The sequence below is a fragment of the Mustela lutreola genome, chromosome 8, assembly GCF_030435805.1.
Source record: "Mustela lutreola isolate mMusLut2 chromosome 8, mMusLut2.pri, whole genome shotgun sequence".
Lineage (NCBI taxonomy): Eukaryota > Metazoa > Chordata > Mammalia > Carnivora > Mustelidae > Mustela > Mustela lutreola.
The window spans coordinates 86688227-86700714 of record NC_081297.1 but is presented as its reverse complement, the minus strand read 5'-3'; the positions used below and the strand labels follow the sequence as shown (position 1 = coordinate 86700714).

At 36.7% G+C, this 12488-nt stretch overlaps 1 protein-coding gene across 19 annotated transcripts in view; it reads left to right on the top strand.

Moving 5' to 3' along the window:
• CAPRIN2 (caprin family member 2) overlaps positions 1–10879 on the top strand; it is a 48547-nt gene extending 37668 nt beyond the window's left edge. For 9 of the 19 annotated variants that reach the window (XM_059185868.1, XM_059185871.1, XM_059185863.1 and 6 more), the window contains 6 exons: positions 665–811; positions 3885–4053; positions 5430–5612; positions 6330–6430; positions 8580–8643; positions 9955–10879. In XM_059185868.1, coding sequence (XP_059041851.1) covers positions 665–811; positions 3885–4053; positions 5430–5612; positions 6330–6430; positions 8580–8643; positions 9955–10523 — 1233 coding nt within the window. In that variant the 3' untranslated portion in view covers positions 10524–10879. Of the gene's footprint in view, positions 1–664; positions 812–3884; positions 4054–5429; positions 5613–6329; positions 6431–8579; positions 8644–9878 lie in introns of all 19 variants that reach the window. The other 10 variants (XM_059185872.1, XM_059185867.1, XM_059185870.1 and 7 more) reach the window with 9 other exon arrangements.
• The last annotated feature ends 1609 nt before the right edge of the window (positions 10880–12488 follow it).

The window sequence follows — 12488 nt, the reverse complement described above, 5'->3', positions numbered from 1 at the left end:
AATACAGATACATATTAAGTTTTATTGTGCAGATTTGGTCTAAATTAAAATTACTTGGTTCCTCATGTTAAGAGGAAAGTGTGACCAAGTGAGTCACAGCTCTCTGCTTCATAATCTGATTGGGATTGGATTTTGGTAATCTTTTTAAGCCTTTGGATTTGTAGTCTGTTATATCAAGGACTTGCTTATTACTATAGGCAAGGATTATTTAAGTTAGGTCAGTTTGGTTTTCTTTTTTAGACAGCTGACTTAGAGATCTAGGAACAAGACTTCAAAATCAAGAAAAATTAACACTGACTAAGCAACTAACCTAAGATTTTTCTTAATTCTTCTATAGATTTGAAGTAATATTCGATTCTTAGCTGGAAAATACCATTTCAGGGTTTGGAAAGGACTAAGTAGTCATAAAAAGTTGAGCACCTCATTTGTTAGACTGATTAATAGTAAGACTTGTTCACCTAGTCAGCAAGCTGTGGAAAGCAAATGCTGGTGTGCATCCTCAGCAGTTGGGATTTGAAATTGTAAGCAAAGCTATTCTTCTGCATTCCTGTGTCTAAATGTCATCCTATAAAACTTGCTGACTTATGCCAGTCTGGGGTTTAGTGTAAGTTAAATGCTTGTTATGTGGCAGGTGATTGGCTGATGCTGCATTTTTTCTCCCTAGGCAGCAGTGCCCCCAAGCAAGCAACCGTCTTCACTAGCTTCTCCAAATCCTCCCATGTCAAAGGGCTCTGAACAGGGCTTCCAGTCACCTCCAGCAAGTAGTAGTTCAGTAACCATTAACACAGCGCCCTTTCAAGCCATGCAGACAGTGAGTATGAAATGTGAATGTTGACTGCAGTTCATTATTCCTGTTAAAAAAGGCATTGTTTCTCTTACATCCATTACTGGGTACTCAGTATGTGAAGAACTTGGCCTTTGTATTACTCTTACTTGGGTTGATAATTTACTTTTGTCCAATGCAAATATTAATTGTAGTGGAAGAGTATTAAATCCAAAGCTTTGAGAATTTTTAATGGGTATTTTATCAGAATATTTTTCCCTCTCAGAAAATGAGTTGCAGGCAAAGCTGAGGATCCATATTAATTAAATGAATTGTGTGGCTGAGAAACATAATTCCCCCCGCCCTTCTTTCTTTCTTTAAGATTTATTTGAGAGAGAGCTCAAGTGGAGGGGAGAGGGAGAAACCTAAACAGACTGAGCATGGAGTCTGACATAGGGCTTGATCTCATGAGCCTGAGATCAGACCTGAGTGGAAACCAAGAGTTGAATGCTTTAACTGACTGCGCCACCCAGGTGCCCCGAGAAACATAATTTTCTGTGAACAGCTTAATAATACTAACCATTACTAATATCACACTAGTGGTGTTCTATAGCATCAAACCTGAAATATAGAACACATCCTTGGGTGTTCTGTCATTCCTGAAACTTATTTTGATTTCATTTTGGTCTTCTGCTAGTTTTTAGAGAATTGTTCCAATTTGGTATTCTGAATTCATATTCCTCTACAAATTGTTTAAACATTTTTTAAAGGCAATAATACAATTGTGTTTATGTTTATTCTGTGAAACAGAATAATATAAAGCAGCTCTTTAGGGGAAAAAAAATCTTAGCCAATAAGTATCTGATGATACTTTAATGCCCCACTTAGGGTACCTTTGAGTGGTGGAGGGGTGGAGCCAGTGGAGTAGCCATGGAAAGCAGGTACAGTTCAGGGAGATAGATTGATAAATTCAGACACCTGAATTCACTGATCTTATCACTTCCTCATTGGACACTTGGATCTCTCAGTTTTTGTTCTCCCTCTTACCCTGTCAGTCCACCCTGTACAGTATTGTCACATTTGTTTTACTAACTTTTTCCTCGTTCCTAATTAAAAGCAAACAGTGATGTATTACCGAATGCAATTGAAAAGTCCTTTGCTTGACACTTAGTAACTTTCGAAGTCTGGTATGACCTTCCAGGCAAGTTTCATGTACTTGCCTTGTATGTTCCTGTCGCAGTATATCTTTTTTGCTCATGCCAGTCTGTCTTCTGTACCTGTTTGAATCCTATCCAGTATGAATTCGTTCTCATTTGTTTCTTTATTCATTCATTCAACAAACAGGTAGTAATGAAATCAGACACAGTTCTTAATCACTGGGATTGGGTTTTAGCAATGAAAACGAGACAGATCTTTGTGCTCAAGGACCTTATATTTCATAGTAGAGAGCTTGAGAGGAAAATATTCATACATATAATACTATCAAGTGCTGTGTGTTATAGGAAAACATGGAGCAGGATAAGGGACTAGAGAGTAATGGAAGTGCTATTTTATAGACAATGGCCAGAGTCTGGACATGTCATTGCCTGCCCTATAGTAGAAATTTAGTAGATGGGAGATTTTTTTTATTCATTTTTAATTTTTGAGAAAGTAGTCTTGCCCTGTGTAGCTTTCATTCTCAGTATGCATAAGATATTCTAGCTGTGGAAGATTAATTTTTTATTTGGAAGATTAATTTTTGGATTTATTTATTTATTTTAGTTTATTTGACAGACAAAGATCACAAGTAGGCAGAGAGGCAGGCAGAGAGAGAGAGGAAGGGAAGCATGCTCCCCGCTGAGCAGAGAGCCGGATGCAGGGCTCCAGGATCCTGGGATCATGACCTGAGCTGAAGGCTGAGGCTTTAACCCACTGAGCCACCCAGGTGCCCCGAGGAAGATTAATTTTTATACTTGAGTTTATATCTATTAGAAACCAAATAGAAGTGTTTTCTTTGCTGTAGTAAGATATGCATGACATAAAATTCAGTGTTTTACCATTTTTAAGTGTATAATACAGTGGCATTCAGTACAGCCACAGGGTTATACAGCCACTTCCACTATTTCCAAAATGTTTCCATCATCCAAAACAGAAACTGTACTCATTAAGCTGTAACTCTTCATTCCCCCCCACCCCCTCCAGCTCCTGGTAACCTCTTCTACTTTTGCCTCTGACTTTTACCTGTTCTAAGTACTTATATAGATGGAATCACAGTATTTGTCCTTTTTGTGTCTAACTTGTTTCATTTAATATAATATTCTCAAGGTTTTCCGTGTTGTATCATGGATCAGAAATTCATTCTTTTTTCATGGCTATACTACCCTTTTTTATTATTTATTTATTTACTTATTTTTAAAGTAAGCTCCACACACTAGAGTCCAGTATGAGGCTTGAACTTACAACCCTGAGATCAAGACCTGAGCTGAGATAAAGAGTTGGATGCTTAACCGACTGAGCCACCCAAGCACCCCTGTATTGCATTTTGATTATCCATTTAGCCATTGATGGTCACTTGGATTGTTTCCACCTTTTGCCTGTTATGAATAATATTTTGTGCTTCTGTGTAATAAATATCTAAACTATATAGATTAGAACCAAACTATAGATGTTTTAATCTTAGCATACAAAACCTCAGTCTCTGCTTTTAATTCTTTTGCGTATATGTCAGAAGTGTGATCTTTAGATCACACAGTTATTTCTGTGCTTAACTTTTTGAGGAATCATGATACTCTTTTCTCAGTTGGTTTCATCATTTTACATTTCTGCCAGTAACACAAGAAGTTCTATTTACACCACATTTTCGCCAATGCTTACGTTTTCTGTTTGTTTTGTTTTTGGTAACACCCATTTTAATGGGTATGACATGGTATCTCATTGTGGTTTTGATTTGTATTTCCCTAATGACTAATGATGTTAAGCATTTTTTCATGTGCTTATGGACCATTTTTCTTTGGAGAAATGTCAGTTCGAGTCCTTTGCTCATCAAATAGAAGTTTTTGAAGGTTGTAGTTTTGTTAGCTGTCAACCTTAATAATTTTCTATGAAACTTCGCAAATGACTCGGCATACCCTTGTCTTTTAAGGTATTTAATGTTAATGCACCTCTGCCTCCACGGAAAGAACAAGAAATAAAAGAATCCCCTTATTCATCTGGCTACAATCAAAGTTTTACTACAGCAAGTACACAAACACCACCCCAGTGCCAACTGCCAGCTATACATGTAGAACAAACTGTCCTTTCTCAAGAGACTGGTAAGATCTTTGCGTAGGATATTTTTGAAGACTTAGATGACAGCTAATCGAATGGAAGGCAGCGCAGTAGTGATAGTTGAGGGGTTCTTTCTTGACTAGTTAAGCATTATTTCCTCACATGTTCAAGTGTTGGGAAACACTTAAATGCTTTCTCTTCTATTTAGTTAAGTTCACCTCTTAATTTTTACTTTTATAGAGGTAGCACCTACTTGGTTGATTTAACCTTGAAGTATGCTCGCATTTTCAAATCTGATTGCTTTGATTGTCATGGACAGTGATGGAGAGGTACATAGGGTACTATATAGCTGCTCTTAGGAAGGGTTTGAAACCATCCTGTTAAATCTTTTAGTGCAGACAGCTGTTTGGTCTTTCCTCCCTTTGCCTCTATTAAATAAAGCATTGATCAAGGTGAAGATACAATTTAGTGTACTTATTCCACTGTTTGCTTGGAGATGAAAAACTGTCTTGCTATTTCATGCTAGTCTAATAACTGAAAGGATAGGCAACTTTATAGTTATTCTTAATTTAATAAACACCTGTAGATTTTTAGTCTTGGTATTTCAGACCCCTTTTGAGTTTTCTAAAACTCAAGCCTGAGCAAATGAATTGGACATTCTGGGTACTTGGTTAATCTAACAAGAGGTACTAAATGTAAATCCTTGGACCTAGACACCCATGACCTTGTTCTCTTCTCATCTGTACTTTGGTGAAAACAAAGGGCAGATGATTTACGTAAGGCATATTTGTCACATGTTTTCTCAGTCACAGTATGAATTAAAATTCATTGTCTTTTACTCCTTGGTCTAGAATATTTAGCCTTTTTTCTCTTGAATTGTGATAGAATATACATAACAAAATTTACCGTTTTAACCCTTTAAGTGTATAGCGCTGTGACAGCCAGATTGTTGTACAGCTGGTGTTGTACACCAACATTTCTCTAGGCTTTGTCATCTTCCCCAACTGAAACTCTACCCATTTAACACCAACTGTCCAGCCCCTCTCCCTGTAACCCCCTGGAAACCTCTATTCTACTCTATGAATTGGCCTAGGTGCTTAACCTAGAGTAAGTGCAGTTATACAGTATTAGTCCTTTTGTGACTGGCCTGTTTGACTCAGCATAGTGTCTTCAAGTTCATCCATGTTGTAGCATGTGTCAGAATTTCCTTCCCTTGTAAGGCTGAATAATACTCTGTTACCTAAGTATATATATGTATAGCTTCCAGGATCTCTGTAAACATACATATATATATAGTAACTGTAGTTTTTTAAAGGAGAAAATTGTATTGAAGGTTTTGATATACAATGACTTTGACGTATAAAGAATATTAAATCTTTGTTACCATTTAACTCTTGGACTCTAAAACTGTTTCTTTAAGCAGCAAGTTATCCTGATGGAACTATTCAAGTAAGCAATGGTAGCCTTGCCTTTTACCCAGCACAGACGAATGTATTTCCCAGACCCTCTCAACCATTTGTCAATAGCCGGGGATCTGTTAGAGGATGTACTCGTGGTGGGAGATTACTAACCAATTCATATCGGTCCCCTGGTGGTTATAAAGGTATGCTCTGAACAAAATTTCATTATACTGAATTATTTTGTTTATGTATTTAACTATTTTTACTTTATCTTATTCCTTTTTTAGTTGCCCTCCATATTATGCTAGAGAATTCCCTATTCCTGCAAAATGCAGTATTTCTAATATATCTGTTGTCTGTACAACAGAGGAACTTTTTGTATGAAAAGCAGATTGATCTTGTGACTTACTGAAGTGAAAAGTTGAGCATTTTGTTTTTCCTGTGATGAATTTTGGTTTTTCATATTTAAGTACTTTCCTTTGTTAATTGACTTGAGTGTTCAAAATATGTCATAACTAGGCAATGCCCACTATCTAGTTGTTTGTCTAACAGAGGATACTGTAGATAAAAACATAAACTTTGAGACTATAATGGTGATATTCTCCTAAGTCTTAGAGGTGGTTCCACGTGTTCTGTCACTGGTTGGTATTAGCAGAAGTGCTCTAGACAGGCCTTAGCTACCCCACTTTCTGAATCCCACGTGTATTCATGCAGTAGTAAATTTCTACAGTTGGTTTATTTGAAGTCAGTGATATTTTATAAATATTTGTTTTATTGTGGAAGCAATGTCAGAGTTTGCTTAAGGAATAAATCTATGGTATTATAGGGTCAGTTTAACGTCTAAAGTGGTATAGAATTAGACTATTTTAAACTTCATTATAATTTTGCCCATAATTTTATTTAAGTTGTTTATTTATTAGGTTTTGATACTTATAGAGGACCACCTTCAATTACCAATGGAAATTATAGCCAGCTACAGTTCCAAGCTAGAGAATATCCTGGAACACCTTATTCCCAAAGGGTAAGAATAGTTGTTGTAGTTGAATAGTTGTACAGCTGTTGATGTTTAGTTGGTGATTAAACTAGAGCAGAGTCACAATTTATTTTGTATAAGGCGTTCTTTGTTTTAGAACTACTTGTCAGGACTGTGGAGAGTAGTTGAGTTGGAAGCTTTTCCAGTAACCCATAGAGGATGAATGACAATTGCCTGTTACACAGAACTTGGAAGGTTCTGTGTAACCTTTATCATGTTGTTTGTATTAACTCATTTACTCCTCCACCTTACAAGAGAGACTGGGGTTCAGAAACAAGTAACTTGTCTAAGGTCACTCAATAAGCCAGTGGTAGAAAGGAGATGAGAACCCAAGTTTCCTAACTCCAGATCCTGTGAGCTTTACTTCATTGTACATTGCTTTCAATTTAACTTTTCTAGGTACCAGGTGCAGGAAAGGCCTTTTTGATATGTTTAATTTTTTTGGTTTATTTTTATTGGAATAACTCAGCAGATCTTCTTTACAACTATAATAAAAGATAAAATAATAATAAAGGGAGATCTTGGGCTCTCCCTGTTATTGGTCATATATTGATGTGACTGTATGCATCAGGATTTTCAGTTTTGAAGTTTTACAAACCTTTATAAGTTCTTTTGTAATATATAAAGTATTTGAAGAGCTTACAGTGATAGGTAAGTAGATGTTTATACAGAGGCAGTATTAAAACGGGGTTAAGAACACACTTCAAAGAACACAAAAAATCACCTAAATGACTTGGGTATGATCCTTTCCTTCCTTTGTTGTGTGACCTTGGGTATGGTGCATAAACTTTCTGAGCTCTCTAGTTTTCACCTGTTAGATGAAGACTCATCTGCGAGTTACTCACCATACTCTAAGCTGTTGTGAGGATTAAGTGAATTAATACATATAAATGCTTAGCACCACAATGCCAGATGTATATCAAGCATGCAAATATTAGTTCTAATAACATGTATGTGAAGGGAATGTGTTGATTAATACAGACTTCAGTAATGGAGCTTTTCTTTTTTTTTATTTCAAATGAGACTAAAGGATTTTTTTTTTTTTAAGATTTTATTTATTTGTCAGAGAGCACACGTGCACACAAATTGGGGAGCGACAGACAGAGGGAGCAGCAGTCTCCCTGCTGAGCAAGGAGCCTGGTGTGGGACTCAAGCCTAGAACTCTGGGACCATGACCTGAGCTGAAGGCAGACGCTTAACTGACTGAGCCACCCAGGAATCCCACTGGAGCTGTTCTTAACACCAATATTGTAGAATTTGTTCCTGGAGCACCTGGCTGGCTCAGTAGAGTGTGCATGACTTTTTGTCGCAGAATTGTGAGTTCAAGCCCCATGTTAGGTGTAGAGCTTTACATTAAAAATAAATAAATCTATACATAAATTTCTTCCTGAGGAAACATAAGACAGTAATAGTGGTTGCTATGGGGAAGATGAGGAGTTTGGAGTAATAGACTTAACTATTTATTGTGTACCTTCTTGTTTGATTTTTTTATTGCGTGTATTAACCTAATCATACCATTAAATATTCTTTTCATGAATTTTTTGGAGGCTGACTTTCACCATATTTGGGAGGTTGTTTGAAATGTTGCCTCCTGAAAAATTTTTTTTTTTTGGTGAGGATATTAAATTACTTTTCAGGCAATAATACATTCATACAATATAATTCTTATTGACTCCTGTATTGAAACTGAACAAAACCCTAACATAGTTCATAATTGTCTTCACAGTTTGATTTATAAATAGGGCAAGATTGAAATAGTCTGTTCTTGCCTTACTATTTCCTTTTATCTTGAGATAAGGGATAGAAGACCATGCCATATTTTGGAATTTCCCTCATAACTTAGCATTGTATCTTTTACATAGTGTTTCCTAGATGCCTTATCATTTTTGCAAATATTAGCATACCTGGTTGGTCAGGTGAATTAACAGATGAAGCAAGTATTGCCATTGTGGCCCTTGCTTTTGTTTGTTTTTCTTGGTGTTTGAAAACATCTGAGCCACTGTGGTTCTGCGGAAGGCCAGATAAAAGGCTAAGGGGACTTTTGATCTTAAGTTTTACCAGCCAGTAACACTGGGAAATAACTAATTATCATCTTGCATTTTTGATGCCAAGGTTAAATATTATGTATTCATTTCAGGATAATTTCCAGCAGTGTTACAAGCGAGGAGGGACATCTGGCGGTCCTCGGACAAATTCAAGAGGTAAGGATAATTAACTGGGTTACCTGAAACATACCTCTAGATCTTTATCTTCTATGAATTTCTCCCGAAAGTGCATTGTTTCACCATTTATCTTTTAAAGTTTTCATTTTGTGTAAGTGCAGTACTAAAGACCTTTGGGAGATTCTAGACTACTGGAATGGCTGTGGCAATCTGTTGTGCATTTAATTAAAAGTCTGTGTGTGTGCTCTTTTCAGTTTGCCTGACACCATAGTATATTCACTATGCATACTTAAAAGATAGTTTCATGGGATGATTCAGGATAATGGTTCTTGTAATAATGGGAACTTCTAGATACTCTAATGTCACTACATTGAAGGATAGGAATAAAAAAAATTAAGACATCATGACTTGGGCACCTGAATGGCTCAGTTAAGCGTCTGCCTTCGGCTCAGGTCAAATTCTGGGGACCTGGGATTGAGTTCTGCATCCAGCTCCCTACTCAGTGAGGAGTCTGCTTCTCCCTCTGCCTGCCACCCCCTAGCTTGTGTGTATGTGCTCTCTGTCAAATAAATAAATAAAATCTTAAGGAAAAAAAAAAAAGATACCATGACTTGAAATTTTAACAGCAGGATATTGTATTTCTTAAAATGTAATGGTACTATTAAAAGATTCAGTATAACTGAGAAAATTAAGAACTACTGAAGATTAACTATCTCAAGAAAGCAGAATCTTACCCTTTTAAGAAAGTAGTCGATACTCACACTGCCTTGGCCTTATATCTGAGCTGTGTTTTTGTATGGCACTTAAAGCATTAGAATGTCATGATATCACATTAACTTGGAAATGTGGAATGAACATTCATTGTGGGTCTTAGTACCATAACAAAATATCTTTGGCCAGCAGTTCTAAAAGTTGGTTCTTTTATGTAATCTCAGTTTTCTTGAGTCCTCATACATTAGATATTTGGGGGTGGATTTGAGGAAAGAAGAATGGAGTGAGAATTCCATAAAAAGGTAAAAAGAATGCTCAAACTTGGGTTTTAGACTTCGCTAATCTTAACTAGTAAGGTAGCTAACATTTTCAGGAGGCTCATTTTCTGAAAAAAAACTTGAAAAAAATGAGGCTACTAGATAAGATCATATTCTGTCCTTTTTGGCTTTAGAATAGTATACAAGCATATTGCTAGAAAAATCTAGAGAAGTATACTGTAGCTATACTTTGTTGCTTTTGTGTTAGAATTTACTATATAAAATGTATCTTTATCTGTGTTTCAGTAGCCGACTAATGTTAAATATTGTGTTCAAAGCTAACTGCTTCATTATGAGAAACTCACTGTTGCTAATAAAACAGCAGGGTGGAGTGATTCTTCTCAGGTGAGCAGCCCAGAAAGAGACAACGAAACCTTTAACAGTGGTGACTCTGGACAAGGAGACTCCCGTAGCATGACCCCTGTGGATGTGCCCGTGACAAATCCAGCAGCCACCATACTGCCAGTACACGTCTATCCCCTGCCTCAGCAGATGCGAGTTGCCTTCTCAGCAGCCAGAACCTCTAATCTTGCTCCTGGAACTCTAGACCAACCTATTGTGTTTGATCTTCTTCTGAACAACTTGGGAGAAACTTTTGATCTTCAGCTTGGTAGATTTAATTGCCCGGTGAATGGCACTTACGTTTTCATTTTTCACATGCTAAAGCTGGCAGTGAATGTGCCACTGTATGTCAACCTCATGAAGAATGAAGAGGTCTTGGTATCTGCCTATGCCAATGATGGTGCTCCAGACCATGAAACTGCTAGCAATCATGCAATTCTGCAGCTCTTCCAGGGAGACCAGATATGGTTACGTTTGCACAGGGGAGCAATTTATGGAAGTAGTTGGAAATACTCTACATTTTCAGGCTACCTTCTTTATCAAGATTGAAAGTCAGTGCAGAATTGATAGTAAAAGGATGGTGTTCTAATTAGTGGGGTTAAAGGAGAAGTATTCTTTGCCCTTGTGACTGATTGGTTTAGGAAGATGGTTTCATTTCTAGAGGAAGGAGGAAGTCCTTACTTTTTTTTGTTTTCCTTCCCAAGGTAAAAAATTTCAAGCCGAATGACAATTAGCACTAATCTGGCACTTTATAAATTGTGATGTAGCCTCGCTAGTCAAGCTGTGAATGTATATTGTTTGCACTTAATCCTTAACTGTATTAACGTTCAGCTTACTAAACTGACTGCCTCAAGTTCAGGCAAGTTATAATGCCTTGTTGTGCCTCAATAAAAAAGTTACATGCACCTTCAGTGTTCTTATTTGATTAAACACTTAGCTGAGAGGTAAAATATTTCATTTTTACTATTCATCACTGATAACTTTTGAATGGGTATTTATTCATGGGTTCATTCTATTTTAAAATAAGACTATAATAGTTTTTACTTTAATATTATACATATCATTCATCAAAAGATTTCCTGTTTCCCATTGGCTCTTACATAACGTATTTCTCCTTGAAGCTGGACATGTTACTTGTTAGCTATCTTTAAGTACCTACTAAATGTATAATAATACAAGATACAATAGGAGATACACAGGTAATATTACTGGTCTGCCATCAGTAAGACTTTCAATTTCTGTGGAGTCTTAATTTGAGGAGGCAGAATGTTCAGTTGTCAGAAAGCGTAAATCTCTGATCAGGTAATGTGGTGTTTGAGTCCTGATTTTGCTACTTGCTTATTGATCTTGGGCAAGTTATTTTACCTTTAAGGTCTCTATTTTTTGTTTCTTTCTCTCTCTCTCTCTTTTTTGGGAATAGATCATTTCTGCAACTTCACAGGGCAAATGTGAAGTTCAACTAAGAATATACCTGAAAAACTTAACACATGTCTGGCACATAAGCATTTAATAAGTGTTAGGTGATTTAATTTCTTTTTTAAAAATATTTTATTTATTTTATTTGACAGACAAATCACAAGCAGGCAGAGGCAGGCAGAGAGAGGAGGAAGCAGGCTCCCTGCTGAGCAGAGAGGCTCGATCGCGGGACTCTGGGATCATTACCTGAGCTGAAGGCAGAGGCCTTAACCCACTGAGCCACCCAGGTGCCCCTGATATAATTTTTTTATTCCAAAAATTTCCAGAATTCTGTGCATGTTTATACTGTCTTATGTAGTATTAGTGTAGCAGGCACTGCCAGAGTTTAGTATTTGTTCTAGACACACATTGTCACACTTCACAGTTTGCTTATGTATCTCATGAATAAGAACTTGCATAACTAACTAAACTGGAAAAAACTATACTAACATTTAACACCATGAGAGTTAAATGTGGCTTAAGAGTTTAACTGATGAGCCCATGCCCAGCTGAAGAAATATTAACTATAATAATTTAACGCTGACTCCCTGAGAGTATTTAAAACCACAGGGTAAGAGGTTTAACTAATTTATAAAAATGCTTTATATACCAAATTCCCCCTGAAGTTTTCTTCTTTCACTTTCAATTTTTTAGTCTCTCCCCCAACAATTGTGAGCTTCAGTTTTTTTTTGGTCATAAGTGACTTTTATTTTTTTTATTTTTAATTTTTTATTTTTTATAAACATATATTTTTATCCCCAGGGTACAGGTCTGTGAATCACCAGGTTTACACACTTCACAGCACTCACCAAAGCACATACCCTCCCCACTGTCCATAATCCCACCCCCTTCTCCCAAACCCCCTCCCCCCAGCAACCCTCAGTTTGTTTTGTGAGATTAAGAGTCACTTATGGTTTGTCTCCTTCCCAATCCCATCTTGTTTCATTTATTCGTGAGCTTCAGTTTTTGCCTGTATAATGATTTAGTGCATAAATGCAGATACTTAAAGCAGGACATGTTTTTGAGAGATTTGCTTACTCCTGTAGCAATGATTTATCA